Source organism: Asparagus officinalis, chromosome 4 (genome assembly GCF_001876935.1).
Source record: "Asparagus officinalis chromosome 4, Aspof.V1, whole genome shotgun sequence".
In the NCBI taxonomy this organism is placed as follows: domain Eukaryota; kingdom Viridiplantae; phylum Streptophyta; class Magnoliopsida; order Asparagales; family Asparagaceae; genus Asparagus; species Asparagus officinalis.
In genome coordinates this window covers 56716461-56736008 of record NC_033797.1, presented here as the reverse complement: position 1 = coordinate 56736008, position 19548 = coordinate 56716461, and the positions used below count along the sequence as shown (strand labels likewise).

At 34.0% G+C, this 19548-nt stretch overlaps 1 protein-coding gene across 2 annotated transcripts in view; it reads right to left on the bottom strand.

Annotated features, from left to right (window-relative positions):
• The window catches only part of LOC109837504 (ABC transporter G family member 28-like), a 48789-nt gene that overhangs the window by 526 nt on the left and 28715 nt on the right, over positions 1-19548 (bottom strand). The window contains exons 9-13 of one of the 2 annotated variants that reach the window (XM_020405785.1): positions 10639-10935; positions 5754-6230; positions 5491-5639; positions 773-1062; positions 556-680 (exon numbers count right to left, since the gene is read on the bottom strand). In XM_020405785.1, the coding sequence (XP_020261374.1) occupies positions 556-680; positions 773-1062; positions 5491-5639; positions 5754-6230; positions 10639-10935 (1338 nt within the window). The remainder of the gene's footprint in view (positions 1-555; positions 681-772; positions 1063-5490; positions 5640-5753; positions 6231-10638; positions 10936-19548) is intronic. The other variant, XM_020405786.1, reaches the window with a different exon arrangement.

Genomic DNA, 19548 nt, shown 5'->3' with positions numbered 1-19548 from the left:
ACAGCATGCAAGTGGTGAATTCAAAAGTGGAAGCTGACTCCCTAATGGCATATTGTACCAAAAGATGTTGAGTGGTACATCGAATCAGGAAAATACACAAGAGAATTACAGGTTTATGCGCACGCTTGAATACGAGTTTTTGGAGCATAGATTTTCAGAAACCAGAGTTGTCAACTTTCAAGTTATGTTCCAAGAAATTTATGGTTCACTAATTGATGCATTGACATAAGGTATTCCTAGGTGGGATGCCAATAAATTTGCAGTTATGTATCATTACCGGTGGAGTGTAAATGGTTAAGAATAACTAGCACGAGGAAGCAAGGAGAGATCAGCCAACTCGTTTTTACAATTTTAAGCTTGTTTTAAGTAAATAAAATGGAAAGGTTTTTTATTCTTTCTCATCAGTACCATCATGCTACTTTCATAATTTTCCCCCCTTTCAAGTAAATATATGTTAGTATATGTGTGCAGTCATACGCAAAAGGATATTATTCTCAGGCACCTATGGATATAAATATTGAAGAATACTAATGGGAAATTAACTTTAAAATGTACCTTTCTGCATTTGAAAGCACAAATGCTTCCAATGCCCACTTTGTGTAGCATAGGTTCTTCATCCATTCTGCATTATTTGTCTGAGTTGCTATCAAAGTTAAGATGACGGGTAGAAGTGCAGACCACTGTAGATCAAGAATTCTCATATAATTAGAACAGAAAGTCCTTTTTAGTTCAATTTGGTTAAAGGAATTCTCTTATTATTCAATGCACATACCAGCTGGGCTGAGCTTGGTTGGAAGGATATAGCAAAAGTATAACCAATACCAGTCACGCAGTACACAAGTGCGACCAAAATAATATAGTTGTCTTGAATTGACGACCTCGGATTGTTGAAGAAATAAAACATTGAAAGATATACTATTGGCTTGATGATTGTATTGAAATGATCAACAGTGTCTCTCGCAAGAAAGTAAGCAGCTGAACTCATGCCTGATGCTCTCTCTCTCAAATATTCTAACTTTTCAAGTTGAAATGATTTAAGCGCTCCAATTTTGCATAAGAGAGCTGTGAAACAAAAAAACACGTTTTCAATCTAGAAAACATGGTGCATATAGGAAACAAGAGACTCAACACAGTTCTGTCTTTCTCCCCCTTGAAAGTAATGTATGACAATTTTGTATGCTATTGACAAAGGAACACTAATGCTTCATCGATGGGGAAAAACTCACAGCCTATTTCAAAATATGACAATTTGGGACACTTATACTTACAATTTTGGGGGGACTAATAATAATATCATAATACTTGCAATATTGGGGGATCTAATTGCAAAGTATGAAGATTTGAGGGAGTAATTTCAAAAGAGTTACAAGATTTGAGGGACTGATATAAAAATATGAAGATTCGGAGGACTAATTTCAAACACCTACAAGATTTAAGAGACTAATATAAAACAACCTTCCTTTCTTTGTAAATATACATTTCATGTATAATATTCGGTTGCGGTTTTCAACTTTGTGACCCTATCCTTTCTCTCAAAAAATTATTAATATTAACCGAAGGTGATGATTGAAATAATTGATTCAGGAGAAGAAATAAGTGTGCCCTTCCGAGCTTTAATTTCTGTCAACGTCACTAGCTGTAATAAGCAACGGAAGGAAAAGTGGTTCTGATTGGATCTTTGAATTTTGTTGTGTATCTGAGGTGAATGGGACTATGTATAATTTATCACCTTGTGTCTGTAATGCTGGACGGATTCCAAATCTATTGTAGCAACCGAGGTGTTACTGCAGCACATCCAAAGATCATGGAGGATACAATTAGGATTAGATACTTTGATTTACTAGAATTTATTTAGATTTGATTAGTTTTTAGACAAGGTAGGATATTTTCTAGTTCAATTTTTTAGATTTCGTAAGCCTAAGGGGATATTGGGCAACTTGAAGTAAATTGAAAATATGTAAGTTTTTTTTTTAAATGACTTTCACATTCACATTAGCATATAAGTGAAATACAATGTTTGTTTAAAATATGAAATTATTATTGAATGTGCAATGTGAAGATGATATGGGAAAACATGATTAATTACTAAATATAGTTAAAATCATTTAATTAAAATTGACTACTATTTTTTGTCACTTTCATGTGACTTCACTATTTTTTAAGGGGATGTCAAAATTGCAAAAAACTTATATGGCAACTTTCTTGCATTTCACTTTCATAACCACTTGCAAGCAAATAAACACCTAAAATGCTAAAAGCAAGTCACTTTCTCACTTTCATCTTTTACCTGCATGCAAACAAGCACCCTCAAAGCAACGTTTGAGGTTGATTGAGATATCATATCCTCCAGATTTTAAGAAATCATTCCTAGGGCTTAAGTTTTCTAGATTTACTATAAAAAGACTCATGCCTTTTTCCAAGGTTACAAAATGCGTTAGGCCCCTAGGTGGAGCCTAGATGGTTTTCCTATTTTTATACTTTATAATTACAATAATTGATAGTAAATGCTAATTTTCATAAAGTTTAGGCCCTAAACTACTGTTTAAGCAGATTTCTTTCTTTGTTAAAATGGTGACGGAGGAGGTTTTGCTACAGGTCGGAGGAGGTAGAGGAGTCCATAGTTGGAAGATGGAGGAGTTTGGAGGACGGGAGGCTACAAAGGAGAAAATAACGATCAAGACCTAAAGAATTCAGTCCACAGAAGCAGAACACATTCCCCTAGGCGCTCCTAAAACCTAGGTAAGTAACCTAGTTACTACCTAGGCACTAGGGGCTAGGCAAGCAGCCTAGGTACCACCTAGGCCCACCTAGGCGGGCTAGGCGGGGGCTTTTTAAAACATCGTCTTCTTCTTGTATGGAAGGATGGTTCAAGAAAGGGTGAACGAATAGCCATGGTAGAGAATTGACCATCTTTCTTATTCTAGACCTTTTTCTTTGCCAAGAAGAACTTGGAGGATAGCAATTAATATTTGAAAACTATCTGTAGCTTTCTCTTGTACACTTGGAAAAAAATTGACACTAATTGAAAGAAAGGCCAACTCGGAAGCATTTCGTCAATCATGGAGCCTTTTCAGATGGTGAATGGGAAAAGGCCCTGATGATGAAGATGATGATGACAAAAAGGCTAATAAGGGTGGTTGTTTGCCTTAACTGGCTTCGGTGTCCACTATGACCAAAATGAGTACACTCGTGTCTTCAGCTAACCAATAATTTTAACTATCCATATTCTTCTTCCTCTCGAACTTAGAACGGACTAACTTCCATCTTTGCACCTTTTGCATGCGAACCCATTTGGTATTCAGAAAAATGTGACACACTATAAATTTGTGTATTCATTATACAATCAAACAAAAACACTTCTTAAATGAAACATGAAACACCAATATGCTGAGGGTAAAAGTACAACATACAAGGAGCTAAAGAATACCGAGGTGTCTTAGTGAGTTATAAGATCCAGCATCGACTGAAAGCTATACCCCTTCATTCCTATTAGATGATATTTTATGGTTCATTGCATTTAGTGGATGTGTCTAGATTCAATGTATAAGTTATATATAGTATATTTTACTTATTAGAGTCTTTCTTTTATGGATATTCAACAAGTTATATAAGGTATTACCGTGTTCTTTATAATGAATGAGAAATATAAAAATTCTCTCTTTCATTCATTTCAACAACCTCAATGTGCCAATAAAGCTAAGAGCCATACAAATCCAAGATAGTAACTTTGAATACCTCTCTACCTGATGAGGGATTAGTTATGACTTATGACCTATTCTTTTGAACAAACTCGCTGATTCATCATAAATGGAACTTTCCACATTTGACTATAATTGAGACGTAAGCAAATAAACTCCATCTTATTTTGTGTGTATTCAAGACAAAGTGCTCTCTTGTGCATCCTAGCACATGGACTATGGGCATACTAGTCTCTTTTATTACCTTTATGAATCGGTAAAATTAGTCTGTTATTTCAACTTATAAGGTTCTTTTATGTCTACCAAGGAAGATTATTTCAGCCACAAATATCTCTTGCACATAGCATGAGTAGTCTTTCTACATATTTTCTGGGCACGTGACTCATTGCTCATCATATCAAAACAGAGAACAGATACTCAGATGGGAACCAATACTGAAGCATGGCCTCCAGTACCACTTGTAGAAGTTAAGTAAAAGAATATTGTGGAAAAACAGTAGTTTACATCAGTGACTACTATACTATGAGATGGTATCATAGTATGTATTTGAGATTGGAAGGATAAGATTAAAGCAGAGAGAGCAACATAGGAAATAGTTGCTTTCACCCTTTGGGTTCTCTGTCCATTGGTTAGACAACTGCAGAGATTATGATGCAAAGGAAACTTCAGATGCATATTATGGTGACAGCAACCATGCAGATTAAATGTTACGATTATATGAATAAGAAATGGTTTGCAAAAAGTAAGTAGTTCTAAAAGTGAAAGTTCATTAACGACATCAGAAACTTCAAATGCCTTTTCCATTCTCATCATAATGGAATTTAATTTTAAATCAGAATAATTCAAATACATCTTACCGGGAAGATAACTTGGTTAAAGTATCATTTTGTCTTTTTGCTACTATAAACCGTCTCAATAATTTTCTATGTGAATTTGTCGTGCCATATAATTTTATGTATGCAGTTTTCCCTTCAGGAAGGTGTCGTATAAGGGTTTTGTTCATGTTCTGGTTGCTGTATTTTCCCTTCAAGAAGCAAGCAGTTACTAACTATTACTCATGTACCTAGCTGTGTTGCACCTCTTCTGTGTAAGTCTGAAATTTCCAAGAGTCAGCCATTCAAATTACAGCCTACAGTAGACTTTCATCAAATTGTTTAAACCTTGTGCTGAGGTTACTAACAAAGACCCAGTGTATCAGCCAGGCTGACGCATGCAGGAACTGCCATCTAATCTTGAGAAATTGAATGAGAGCATCTCTAAGATAAATGCAAATTACCTTAATAACAAAAGAAATATATTTAGACATACACAAATAGAATGTCTTTCATTTGGTTCATGTGACTTGTCGTCTTCAATAAATAATATAGCCATTGTCTCTTAAGCTTTTCAGAAACAATGTCTCGTATAAGTTAGCCAACCTTCAAAATTGTTGCTGCTGCTCCTCCTATTGTCATGTATTTTATGAATGTCATCACTAGGGTAATTGTTATGAATGGAATAATTCATAAATGTCACAAACTATTTCAATATTTGAGAAAGAACCTCTAAAGAATAAACATACAAAAGTGTCACCATGTCAAAAAAATTCAAGCATAATCAAAGAATTTTTATGTGACGAATCTTCAAAACCATGCATGTTTCATTCAGTGTTCTAGGCTTAAGTTTTTTATGAATCTGGAAGAGAATACCACGTGCTAATAATGACAATATTAATCCATTATAATAACTAATAGCCTAAAAAGGAGAGAAAAGAAGGCAGGAACAGAAATCCCTAACATAATAGTTTACTTACAAACAGCAATGACGGTGTATGTGTAACCAAGAGCACCAAATGTTTCATCAGTCATTTTAGCAAGTGTCCCTAAACAGACTCCAGCAAGCCCCAATATGAGATAATCAACTCCTTGTATTCTAGCTTCTCGTAGTCGCTGTTTACCAACTCTGAGATAAAAAATGGGAACTCTATAGATTAAAAAAAATACCAAAACTAGTTCTAAAGCTCATCAATATGATTCAAAAAATATGTGTAGATGAGAACAAGAGCAAACAAATTACCTTCCTAGAAAGTATCTGTATTGCCGAAGAACGCCAGGTGTTCTACGGTTGGATAAATCACTAGCTTTAGAGAAACTTCGCTCTAAATTATCATCTCTTGGCAGCTCATTGACAACTTTGATATCGCCCAATTCTCCACTAGAAATAGATGGGTCATCAGCCAGACCACCGGATGTGGATCCTTCGCCAACACTTTCTAATGTATCATCTGAACGTGCAAGTTCAAACATGTCCTGGGGTATCTCATACCCATTATGTGTCATCCATTTGAGGGGCAGTTGTTTAACATTTATACCTGGTGGCTTTGTTATTCCTTCTAAGATGTCGATGAAGTAATCTGGAGGATTTACACGCTCAGGAACATTGATCCCTAGGCCAGCGAAGTATTCCTCAACTTTCTTCACCGAACCATGGTACACGGTTATACCTCCTTTTGCTAGAAGTATCAAATCATCAAACATCTTGAATAAAGCATAGCTGAAGATAAAAATTATTTTAAGATTAGTGCCAGGAGAGGTTGGCACAAGGTCCACATACAGTTCAGATATAATAATCATATTTCCATCTAAGCAATAGTGTAACATTTGTTTCATATAAATTCTTGTAACAGCCTTTGGATAGAAAGAGATGAGAATTTTCCATAAGAATTTCAAATTTTTTATCGGTTATTGTACTATATTTTTCATTAGATGGACAACATGCATGTGTTACATCATCCTGTCATCCATATTGTTGTTACTAACAGTAGGCATGCACAAAGTTGTTACTTGTTTTATGTGTATACAACAAACAAACGTAGATCTAATTGGTCCTTTGTTTCCCTAAGCCTAGAAAAAAATTAAGCTAGATTATGAAATATAAGGACCCAAGCAAAAATGATTTACAGTAAGGAATGTGTGCGCGTTTGTGTGTGCATGAGAGAGAGAGAGAGATGGCATCACTGTTTACTTTTTCCAGCTAAAGTTCAAGAAGCATAAGCATACCAAAATTAGGGAAAATTATTATTCTAATAAAATACCGGAATTGTGAAACTTTTTGTGTTCCATCGTTAAGAAATGTTTCTGCATAATTATGTAAATCACCATCACTGCCATCAACGCCACCATTTAGATTTTCTAATCAAATTAAGGTTGGCCATAGAATGGGTTTCTAGTTATATTGGCCATGTTGTGCTACTAGTTGTGTAAAGGTGACATCCCCTTAGTCTGGTGTCAAATCTGTTAGTAGACACAATATGAACAAGTGACCTCTCGTCCTACAGAAGGGTATGGACGGCGCAGCAGAGTGGGAATGGGTACTGAAACCTATAAGTGAATAATTGTACATATGATTTAAGTTCATGCCAAAGAAGCTGCCCTATAAAGTTCTGAATTAACAGAGAGTCCAAAATATATGGAAAGATGGTAGCTTTCACACTTAAGAGCTATATTCAAATTTCAACTCTAAGGCAACGTTTGTTACTGACTGTTTGGCCAGAAAATGTCACAACCTAGATTCCCTTCACTTCAACATATTTGAGTTGCCTCCTACTGTCAAAAAGATTATTTTTCTTGATGATAGAGGACATATGTGTAGTAGAGGAAATTGATGTGCTTTTTCCTTTCATATCTTCAAGAGTGCCAGGGCTATAAGCTTCTCTTGATTTGGCTTCATATGGTACCAATCGGGGGTGTTTTTCGTTCCACGTTCTGTTTGTTGACTATATTACATATGCATGAGTCGTGCACTCCAAGGGAGGCCCCTTCGTGTACTTATTTTCATATATGATCTGATCCCCAACTAGGAGCCCCTCTAACCCAATAGGAGGATGCTTTTGTCAAAAAATTGCAGCATTTTTTTATCCTCATGTAATCGAGGAATAATTACTGACATTGTGTTATCATGTGACTATTTTAATCAACTCCAATGTTTGTTTCCACACAGACTAACATTCGAAGTAACTTAAATAGTCCATACAAGTGTTTATTTTTATAAAGAAATATGATAGTTGGGACTAATATCATAACCAAAATAATAGTTCTTCCCTCCATTCAACTAATATTGTATTAATGCATATATTGGAAAAAAAAAACAAAAGTAGGGTTGTGCTTGATTTGAATAGAAATGAAGCAAAAGAAAAGAAAATAAGAAAGAAAATACATTTCTATTGTTTGGTTAGAAGGAAATATGAAAAGAAAATGAAAAGCAAAATCATTGAAGAAAAAACAGTCTCATAAATTTCCATTCCCCTTTTCTTTCGCTGGACATAATGAAAGCTGATGAAAAAAAGTCAGGGTTGACCACCACATGATCCCAATTAGATATTTGCCCAGCATTATTCATTCTTCATTTTACCTTGTTGTGTGTGGGCCCCATTAGGATTAAAGACAATGGATTCAAAGGCCCTCACGTCTTGGTTCATATTAAGCCAAACTAGGATTAATGAAAATATGTAACAGCCATATATGTAGGCTTAATTGGTACACATACACATAATAAAAATAAATCATCTAGAGAGCTCCCTTTTATAGTTCTCTTTATAAAATATTATATAAAAATGGATTGAGAATTTAAAACATATGAAAACATATTTAAAGTCGTAATTATTTATGTACTATTTCTATTGATTCAGTACTTTCTTTGTAACGACTTTTTTTTGCTTGTACTCACTAGCGTTTTGTCGATACTAATTTTTAGTATCATTACCACTGATTTAAAATTGATAGTGAAATGAATATCTTCTTTTTCTTCCTCGGTTCTTTATAAATGCTCTCTATAAGATCTTTTCCCAACAAGGCTAGCAACATTTGCACCATATTTACATCCTATCCACATAACGAAATTTTTTAAAATTATAGAACATTTTTAATATAATATACTAATAAAATTTATTATATAGTATAAGTTAATTGGATTTTGTGCATCATCTTGTTTGAACTAGTATTACTTTCCTTCAAGTTTCTCTTCACAACTTTCTTCCTAACCGAACATCAAAAAGAAGCTGATTTCATTTCTTTTTCCTTTCTCTTTCTTTTCCTTTTTCCTTTTCCTTTTCTTTTCTTTCACTTTAGCACAAACCAAACGTAGCCTAGACATATGCCCTTGTCTAGGAAATGGACATACCACTTAATAAGGATATTAAACGGAGTGGGTATGGATCGCCACATTTACCCCCATTTGCCCATTACGGCCCATAACATTTGCTAAAGGTTCACGCCCCGCTTGCTTGTTTAGTTTTTTATTGAATAGGTGGCCTATATACCTATTTAGATAAAACATTGTCGTCTGTATAACCACTTAGAAAACTATCCACGATTGAACTTTGTGTGGTGCATTAATTTCCAACTTAATAACTTATCGGCCTGCAGATTTCGCATCATATTTTACAGAGGATGTTGATGTTGATGAGATTGGTTTTAAAGTTTTATTTGTGGACATTCATTACCATGATTGAATTTTGAATTTGATCTTTATGTTATTTGTACACATTGAACAAGCCATTCTATAATTTTTTCTTTTTTTAATGAATCAATTATGAAAAATTCAGTTTCTCAGAAGGCTATGTTATGAAAATTAAAATCTTCAAAAGGTTGTTTTTTAAAATTTCTAGATTTTAAGAATTTATTTGCAATTTTAAGATTCCAAGGGTTTCATTTTGATTTTCAAATTTTTTTAGGGTCTTTTTTGTAATTTTGAATTTTTAAGACTCATTTGCAGCTTTTACATATTTAAGGGGTAACTTTTGTAACTTTTGGATTTCTTTTGGCTAGTTTTGTAATTTTCCAATCTTTTAGTTGACTTTTGAAATTTTTGGATTTTTCTAAGACTAATTTGCAATATTTAGATTTTTAAGGGATTTTTTCTAATTTTCATATTTTTAGGGGCGAGTTTGTAATTTTCAATTTTTAGCTGTTGTTTTGGTAACTTACAGAATATCAAGACTGATTTGTACTTTTTAGAATATTCAGATTTTTCAAGGGAGCTTTTGTAATTTTCACATTTTTGGGGGCGAGTTTGTAATTTCTGATTTTTATTGTTGCATTTGTATTCACAGAATTTCAAGACTATTTTGCACTTTTTAGGTTTTTAAGGGGTTGTAAACTTAAGATTTGGAGTTGTTTTGTTAATTATAGATTCTTAGGACAAGTTTGTAAATTTTAGTTTTTTAAGGGTGTGCTCTTGTAATTCGTGGAAAAAAGATCAATAAATTAAAACTTAGCGGAAAAAATGAAAAAAAGTTGTGGCAATTTTGTCCAAAAATCATAGTCCCCTCCAGATAATTAATATTTACACTATAAAGATGGGTGGAGAGGTAAACTTAGACCCCCGCACCACCTCCACGTCCCCGAGATTACTTAGTCTCTCCTAAAAATAGTTTGGGTGGATAAGGTCTGGAATATTTTTAAATAGTATCCGAACTATCAAAAACAAAAATGACTAGAAAGTTTATGTCACAGCAAACAATCCAAGATGTAAGTAGACCACATCACCAAAGAAGATAGTAACGATCAAAATATCATAAATAATAACCCTACGAGATGTCAATGGTAGCAAACTTTATTCTAATTATATTGTAAAGATGGTGACATCAGTAAAATGTCATCAAATTAATTCAATTGTACTATGTAATATCACAATATTCTCCATTTGTTTATTTATTGAGTCCTTTGTTCGAAATGAATAGGTGTAGAACTCTACAACTCCAATTCCAAAAGGCAATAAGGTGAATTTTACAAGCAAGTTTTCTATCCACTAAACCAAGGTTTTCATGCTGTGCACATTATAAATGATTACTTGTTACCAATAAAAAGAATTTTACCATAAAAGATACTGAAGAAGAGAAAAAGGTTAGAACAAGTAAATAAATATTTTAGAAAGTAACAACTCTCATGAATATAAAAACAACCTGGGTTGGTGAACCACTGCACAGATGTTTACCCCTTCTAGTGCTTCACGCCTAAGAGCTCTTAGAAGCAACTGAGATGAAGAACTATCCAAACCAGAGGTAGGTTCATCTAGTATCAACAAGGAGGGTTCCATAACCATTTCCAAACCAACATTTACACGCTTTCTTTGTCCACCTGAAATTCCACGCTTCTCAACTGTCCCAACCAAAGAATCTCGTATTGCTTGTAGTCCTAAAGATTCGATAACCCTTTCCACAACCAGAACCTTATCTGCTTTTGATAAATCAGCTGAAAGTCTACAACTCATTGAAAAAAAAAGAAAAAGAAAAAAAAAAGTAAGCACTCTAAAGTAAAGGAAAATGCCTATATCACCCGAGCAAGAAAAATATTTCTAGAATGTAACTGACTTTCAAAGGTGTATAGGAGCCAATCGACATAAAGAAAAGGATGAGAAATAAATTGATTTAGTAGTAAAGGAATAGCAAAGACAAACTAAATTATGCAAGCAGTTAGGGTTAGGTATTGCAGATCCAAGAAGATGGGGAATGAAATTTGTCCTGATTAGGCAGCTGTAAGCTAATCTTTACTTATCTAGGAAATGTATACAAACATAAGAGATTTCGTTCAAAAAGTTGACATAGTACTAGTCTTGAATAAACACCACATAGAAACATATGCATGTTCAAAAGTTCGGTCGTATGTGGATCATCACATCTATGAGAAGATAAATAATTAAAATTGTGTCCTTCAATAAGATGATTACAAGAAATTTAAAGGTTGGCTTTGTGAATAAGAACTTCAAGTATACAATAATAATCTAAAAGATGGATATTTCACTTACGCTATTGCCGAGAAAAGGACATGATGATATTAACACAGAAATGAGACTCATTCTTATAGAATACATGTTAGTCTGTTGTTGAGCAGAAAAAATTGCGCGATTTTATCAGTTTTGATAAATTCTTTTCTACAGCATAATGAATCATATAGCACTTTATGCCCAAGCGATGGCCGTAAGAAAGAGATGTTACCAAATTTATGGAACAATGTATGAGAAGCTGAATAGGTGATATAAATTGATAGCCAGGATCTGTAAGGAGAACATTGTAACAGTAGGACCAAGAGATTTTCCTCCTCTAATGGATTCTATTGTCATCCTCTCAAGAGTCGTAATAAAACTATAATATTAGTAAGCATACAATAAAGACTTATGCCAGGAAAAAAATAGCAACGTAATTCAGAGTATATTATCATCATGTAGACCACCCGATTCCTACATGACATGATATATGCCTTTATATTAAAATATATGTTTAAAAAAATAGTTGCAAAAATTAATACAAGAGTAAAGGGCATGTGAACTTGAAAAGTAGAGGTAGTTATGAAAAAGTGGGTGACTTTCTATTTATGAAATGGCTTAATTGCACTTACATATCCCATAGTTTTCCCTACTTTGCAATTATATACCCCCACTTTTTTTTGGCAGCAATTATATACCCAAAGTTATTAAAACTTGCACTTATATGCCCTCAATTTTTTAGGTAGCACTTATAATCTTATATACCCAAAAGTTTTTAAAACCTGCATGCCTCACTTTCTTTGGTAGCACTTATAATCTTATAAACCATAAAGTTTAAAACTTGTGCCTTAATACCCAAAAGTTTTTAGAACATGCACTTAAATACCCTAAAGTTTTTAAAACTTACACTTAAATACCCTCATGTTATGCAAACATGAGGGTATTTAAGTGCAAGTTTTAAAAAATTTAGGGTATATAATTGTTGCCAACAATATGTGAGGGTATATAAATACAAGTTTTACAAACTTTAGGGTACACAAGTACTGTCAAAAACAAGTGAGGGTATATAAGTGCCACACAGGAGAATTATAGGGTATTTAAGTGAATTAAGCCTTATGAAAGAGTGGGGATAGTTATGAATTAGACTCTAATTTGTTTTTACCCCAAACTTGTGCCACTACTAAGTTGCAAATTATTGGAAGTTGTGCATATAATTTTAGGATATGTTTGGAAATTTATTAAAGGGTGACTAACATAGTGGTAGAACACCGAAAAGTATATTTTCTTAAATAAGGGGCTGTTTGTTTGTCTAAAAAAAGAGGGAAATCAAAGAATAGGAAACCTATTTCTTAGAAATTTTATTTTGAGGTTGTTTGGTTGGAAAAAAAAGAAGAAAATTAAAGAATAGGAGATGTGATGAGATGAGTTGTCGTCATATTATTGGATGATGTGAGTGATTTTTTAAGAAAACTTGTTTTGAGGTTGTTTGGTTGGCTAAAAAAATAAGGAAATGTATTATAAGAAACCTATTTCCTATAATAGGTTCTTTTCTTGTGTTTGGTTCATTCTTAAAAATAAGAAAATGGATGAGATGAGATGAGTTGTCATTATATTATTGGATGATGTGACCCACACTTAAGGAAATCAATTTCCTTGTTTTTTTGAAGGAAATGGGTGGAGATGAAAGTTTAAGGAGATGAGATGAGTTGTCACCATATTATTGGATGATTTGATTGATTTTTAAATATGAGATGGGATGAGTTGGATGATGTGATGATAAAAATAATATTTTATTAGATGTTGGATGATAAAAGTAATATTTTATTGGATGAGTTGGATGATAAAATAATATGTTATTAGATGAGTTAGATGATAAAATAATATTTTATTGAATATTGGGGTAAGTTTTAGGGATGGAAATGGTTGAAAATAGGAAATGGGAGATTTCCATGCTCCCATTTCCTAGATGGAAATGGTTGAAAATAGGAAATGGGAGATTTCCATGCTCCCATTTCCTATTCTTGGTTTTTAGGAAACCAACCAAACGAAATGGGAGATTTCCATGCTCCCATTTCCTATTCTTGGTTTTTAGGAAACCAACCAAACAGCCCCTAATAGTAACAGATGTTGTGATGCTCCCAAGACAGGATAAAGGAGCAAGTAGATACGCTAAAAGGTTTTGAACAGAAATTCAAAACCATTATCTTGCATTAGTACACAATTGATACCATTATAGCTCATCTGGAGGGATAATACCAAGGGATAGTTTTGTGCAATACAGTAGGGTGTTTGTAGTCTGCCATTGTAGTTGGTCACTCGCATTCAAATGGGTTGTTGCAGCTGTAATTGTATGCAATTACAGATGTAAAATTTCCATAAATTTTAAAAGTCTACAACTTTGACTTTTTCAATTTTGATTTTTCTTCTGTTGAGATATTTGGTTCGATTGTAGCTATTATTTACTTGTTAAGTTTGTTATGTTTTTCTTTTATTAGGAATTGTTACTTGATGATATTTATTAGGTAGGATTAGGAATTTATTCCCACTTTCCATTTTAGGAGATAGGATTTGATATGAATAAAGTAGGAATTAGAGAAATGAGAGTGAATCCTTCTAGGCATGAAGCCATTGTCTCTAGCAAGCATGTGACGTGTCAGGTATGAAGCAAGCAGGTGTGAAGTCACAAACGATTGTGTTGCATGTAAATCTGAACCTCTAATTTATTTACATAATTCTTTTAGTTATTTTTAATAAAAACATTGACGTTAGATGGTACTGATATGGAGCTATTCACCCACCTTTCGCTCATCAAGTTCTCCAATGAATTTTTGAATCAGAAGTTCACATATCAGATCCGATCAGAGTTGATCACCTCCACTCTACATCATCATTACTTCACATAAATTGTTTCCAATATTTGTCCCAAAAATCCTTCATGTTTTGAAATTACTCCCTCAAATCATTGAAAATACCTAGTTCTCCTAATTCTTAAGTTATTTAGAAATTAATCCTCAATCATTGGAATTGCCAATAGGTTCCTTAGTTCTTAAGTTATCTTAAAAATAGTCCCTCCAACCAATGGCAGAATCAGCAATTAGAGTGATTAATTTGAGCTAACTTATGAGAATTGAGGAACCTAATACTAACTTCTTGAGGGACTAATTTCAAAATATGACAGATTTAAGGGACTAATATCCAAAGACCCCAATTTTTTTTGTATTCTTCAAATTATTGTTTCTTTTCTTAAAGGAAACTTTTATTTCTAAAATTATATTCTTAGACATTTTCTAATACTTCTAAAGATACATTCCTCAAAAATTAAAATAAACCACACAATTTTTTTCAAAGCTTAGAACTTCTGGATCATTTTGTAATTTTTATAAATTTTTGTTGTGTTTAAAATCTTCATACTTTTTTGAAAGATTTTGAATTTTTCATATTTTAAATATGTTTTTATATTTTAGATATTTTTTCAATTTATTAGATTATCTTGAAAGCTTGTTTTACATTTTTTACATTTTTTTATAAATCATAAATTAGTAAGAGTTATTTAAAATGTTATTCAAAGTATGATTTTTGTTTTTTGGGCTTGTTGAAGCCTATGTTACCCGAGTACTTCTATTTGGAAGGCGTACCCGTACCTGACAAGTACATGTACCCTATCCAAACTTCTTGGGCACGTCTTGGATATATGCATACATTTGGTCAAGCGTATACTCAATTATATGCTACATGTTTTAATTTAAAATACTCCACATGCACTTCTTGGATGCATATTCTACACTTCACATCTATTTCTAATATATTGATCATATGTAAATGAAACAAAAATATTGATCTTATGTAAATTATTAATTTTAATGCATAGAAATGTAGATAGCATAGATAATTGTAGCCACATCCCCATACCCTACCTTTTACAAATTTGCTATGTCTCACACCCGTACCTATACTCACACCCATATTCAATACCCGAACCCATGCAACTTAGGTTTCAATTTTTTTTTTTGGTCAGTGAAAGATTTTTATTTCATCACCAAAATGAGAGAGTTAAGTACACCTTATAACTCAGCATATCAACTGAGAAAACAAAAGAGGATCCGGGAGCATACCAACCCAGATTTCAACAATATAAATCTTCCCAGTAAGCAGATAATGGACTGTTAAGCACTACAGTTAACATTTCAAACTTGATTTCATTCGCCAAGCTGACAGGATTTTTACTTTTCTGGTTGAACAACCTGTCATTTCGTTCTCTCCAAATGCAATAGATTGTAGCTGTTAATGCCATCCTCTTTATTTTTTGCTTGAATCCCCTTCCCTTCAACCTTTTAGAGTACCAATCCAAAATGTATCTCCATAGGCAAGATTTCCAATTGAACTTCAACCAATCCATGATAGAATTCCAAACTCTACTTGAATAAAAGCACTCAAAAAACAGGTGATCTCTAGATTCCTGTCCAGCTCCAGAACATAAGTAGCAGGTGTTAGAAGTGATTATTCCCCTCTTTAATAACTTGTCCTGTGTGAGAAGCTTGTTCTGTATCGCCAACCAACTAACAAAAGAGTGCTTAGGGATATTCGATACCTCCCAGACAGTTTTGCACCAAGGCACCATAGTTTGAGCAGAAGAGAGAGCATTATAAAGAGCTGACAATTTGATTTTGTCATTTATATAGCAAGAGGAGATAAGAGTTTTTAGATTGTCCGCACCTCCACATCGAACCAAAAAAACATCTCTGACCTTTAACATCTGTTTCCAGGACCATGAGTCTCCATTTTTTGCTGTGACTTGCCAAATGTCTCTGTGCCTTAAATATACACTATGAATCCATTTGATCCATAAGTTCTCTTTGTTGTTGTGAATATACCATAAACATCGCAATGCAGATGCCATACTCCAAGTAGATGCTGAGAAGATACCCAAGCCTCCATATTTCTTACTTTCACAGACTCTATCCCAAGCAACTAAAGGGGTCCTGTTATTATTTCCCCACAGGAATTTCCTGCATAGGTCATCTATTCTTTTGAGTACACATTTTGGAAGAATGTAGTTAGATGTCCAGTAAATCTGCACTCCAAGGATCACACTTTTAATGACCTGAAGTCTACCTGCATAGGAGAGATTCCTATGATTAACCCATTTTTTGAATTGACCTTCTATCTTTCTGAACAGAGGAAGACAGTCCAGAGTGGACATTCTTTTGGTTATGAGAGGCAAACCCAGGTATTTGAAGGGTAGAACCCCTACATCAACCCTCAGGCAATTGTTTATACTGGTTTTTATCTGATCATCAACCCCCCCCCCATAGTATATAGAGCTTTTTTCATGATTTGCTTCAAGACCAGAGATAAGGCCAAAATTTTTAACACACTAGAAAAACTTAACAACTGAGTATAAGTCACCTTTAGAGAAGAGGAGTAAGTCATCTGCAAACATAAGATGCGTGATCTTGAGCTTACCACATTTAGGATGGAATTTGAATAGCTTATCTTTTTTCAGTAAGCCCAAACTCCTAGAGAGGTATTCCATTCCCAATATAAAGAGGTAAGGTGAGAGAGGATCCCCTTGTCTTAGGCCACGCTCACCCTTGAAATAGCCATAAAGTGATCCATTGAAAGAGAGTGAGAATTTTGGAGATGTAATGCAAGACATAATCCACTTGACCATAACACTTAGAAACCCCAATCCCTTGAGCATATCAGATATAAAATCCCAGCTAATGGAGTCAAAAGCCTTTCTAATATCAATATTTAACATTGCTCTTGAAGATATATTCTTCCTGTTATAGCTTTTAACAAGCTCCTGAGCAAGCATTATGTTACTGGTGATCTGTCTGCCTTGAACAAAAGCACACTGGGCATCATTCACTAGGAACCCCATCACCTTCTTAATCCTATTTGCCAGAATCTTTGAAATGAATTTATACATGCAGTTGCAACATGAAATAGGTCTGAAATCAGAAGGGGACTTTGGACAATTGACCTTAGGTATAAGAGTAATAGAAATGGAGTTCACCTCCCCCAAGAGCTTCCCAGATTTGAAGAATTCCTCTATTGCCTGTGTGACTTCATTGCCTATAATAGACCAGACAGCTTTGAAAAAAGAAACACTGAAACCATCTGACCCTGGAGCCTTATTTTCAGACATAGAGAAGATTGCATCCTTTATTTCCTCTTTTGAAACAGGCCTAGACATTTCTCTGATAAGAGATTCATTTAAACAAGGCCCTGCTTTAATGACATTGATATCAGGAGGGATAGTTGGCATAGCAGTCCCCATTAGTTTTTTGTAGAAAGCAATTAATTCATTAATAATCCCATCACCATCTGTAATTCTATCACCTCCATTGTTATAGAGGACCAAAATTCTGTTGTTGTGTCTGTTAGTTTTAGCAACAACATGGAAGAATTTGGTACACCTGTCACCTTGTAAGCTCCAGTTAATTCTAGCCTTTTGCTGAAAAAAAGACAGTTCACAATCCATCAGTTTATTATAAGTGATAATGTTGTCCTTTTCTTGTTTAATAAGTTCAGGATCTAGAGGACTTGATTGAAGGAGCTTTTGAACCTCTTCCAGAACTTTTCTTGCTTTTACCACCTGTTCACTGATATTGTTATAGTGTTTCTTGTTTAAAACTTTGAGAGAAACCTTCAGAAGCTTTTACCACCTGTTCACTGATATTGTTATAGTGTTTCTTGTTTAAAACTTTGAGAGAAACCTTCAGAAGCTTGAGTTTTGAATATATAGAATACATGGAAGTGTTTCTTGTTTAAAACTTTGAGAGAAACCTTCAGAAGCTTGAGTTTTGAATATATAGAATACATGGAGTATCCCTCAAAGGTTGACTGCCAACTTGCCAAGCATTTGAAACTGTATCCAGGAAACTAGAATGATTGGACCACATTTTAAAAAATTTAACAGGCTTTCTCCCTTGAGCATTATTCTCAAAAACAGACACAAGGCCTGGAGAATGATCAGATAAGTTTGGAAGGAGAAATTCAATTTGGCTGGCATTATACATGCTAATCCAAGAATCATTAATCAAAGCCCTGTCCAATCTGCACCACACTCTAGAGTCTGTCTCTTGTTTATTATTCCAGGTATAGTAACAACCAATAGTTTTCAAATGGGACAGATAACAACCATTAATGAAGTTGTCAAAGTTTGTTGTATCAGCATCAGATAAAGCATTGCCTCCTAGTTTTTCTTCATTGCTTAACATAGTATTAAAATCTGTTGTATCAGCATCAGATAAAGCATTGCCTCCTAGTTTTTCTTCATTGCTTAACATAGTATTAAAATCACCAAAAATAATCCAAGGTAAACTCCCAATGATTTGTTGAACATTGATCAGATCAGTCCATAACTCCTTCCTGGCATCCATATGGTTGTGTCCATATACTGAAGAAATGACGCAGTCAAGCTTTCCATCCACAGATTTAACTGAGCAGGATATATGTTGGTCAGATGTTGCAATAGTTTGAATGTCCAGAACATTTGTATCCCACAATATGAGGATTCTTGCTTTTCCAGGGGAACTGACATTAGACATCCATCCCCAATTATTTGCAATTTTCTTAGCAGCTTAGGTAGTAAGGATCCCTTAATTTTAGTTTCAAGTAGAGCAATAAAAGATAGGTGGTAATCCCTCAAGTGATGTTTCACCATCAATTGCTTTGAGGGTTTATTCAACCCTCTCACATTCCAAAAAGAAATATTCATTTTAACAGATTCCCCCTATCAATTGTAGAGGGATCAAGATCCAATCTATCCAAGGATAAAAAAGGATTCCCGGTTATCATTTTGCTAGGACTATTGATATCATTTGTGTGAGTATAGCCTTCAATCTGAGATTTAACAGGAAAAAAGGACTTGTTTCTTTTAGCTGATATCCAGGGATTATACCCCTCAGTAGCAGATTCTGGCATTTGGTTGTGCACAACATGCACAGGCCTGTCAAAGTTCTCTTCTAGTAAAAGCCTATTTCCTTTATATAAATCTATTCTCTGAGTATGTACATCTTGCAAACACTCCATTTGATCAACAGATTTATGAATTAAGGTATCATTGTTTTTCCTGTGAAAAACATGCACAAACAGATTATTA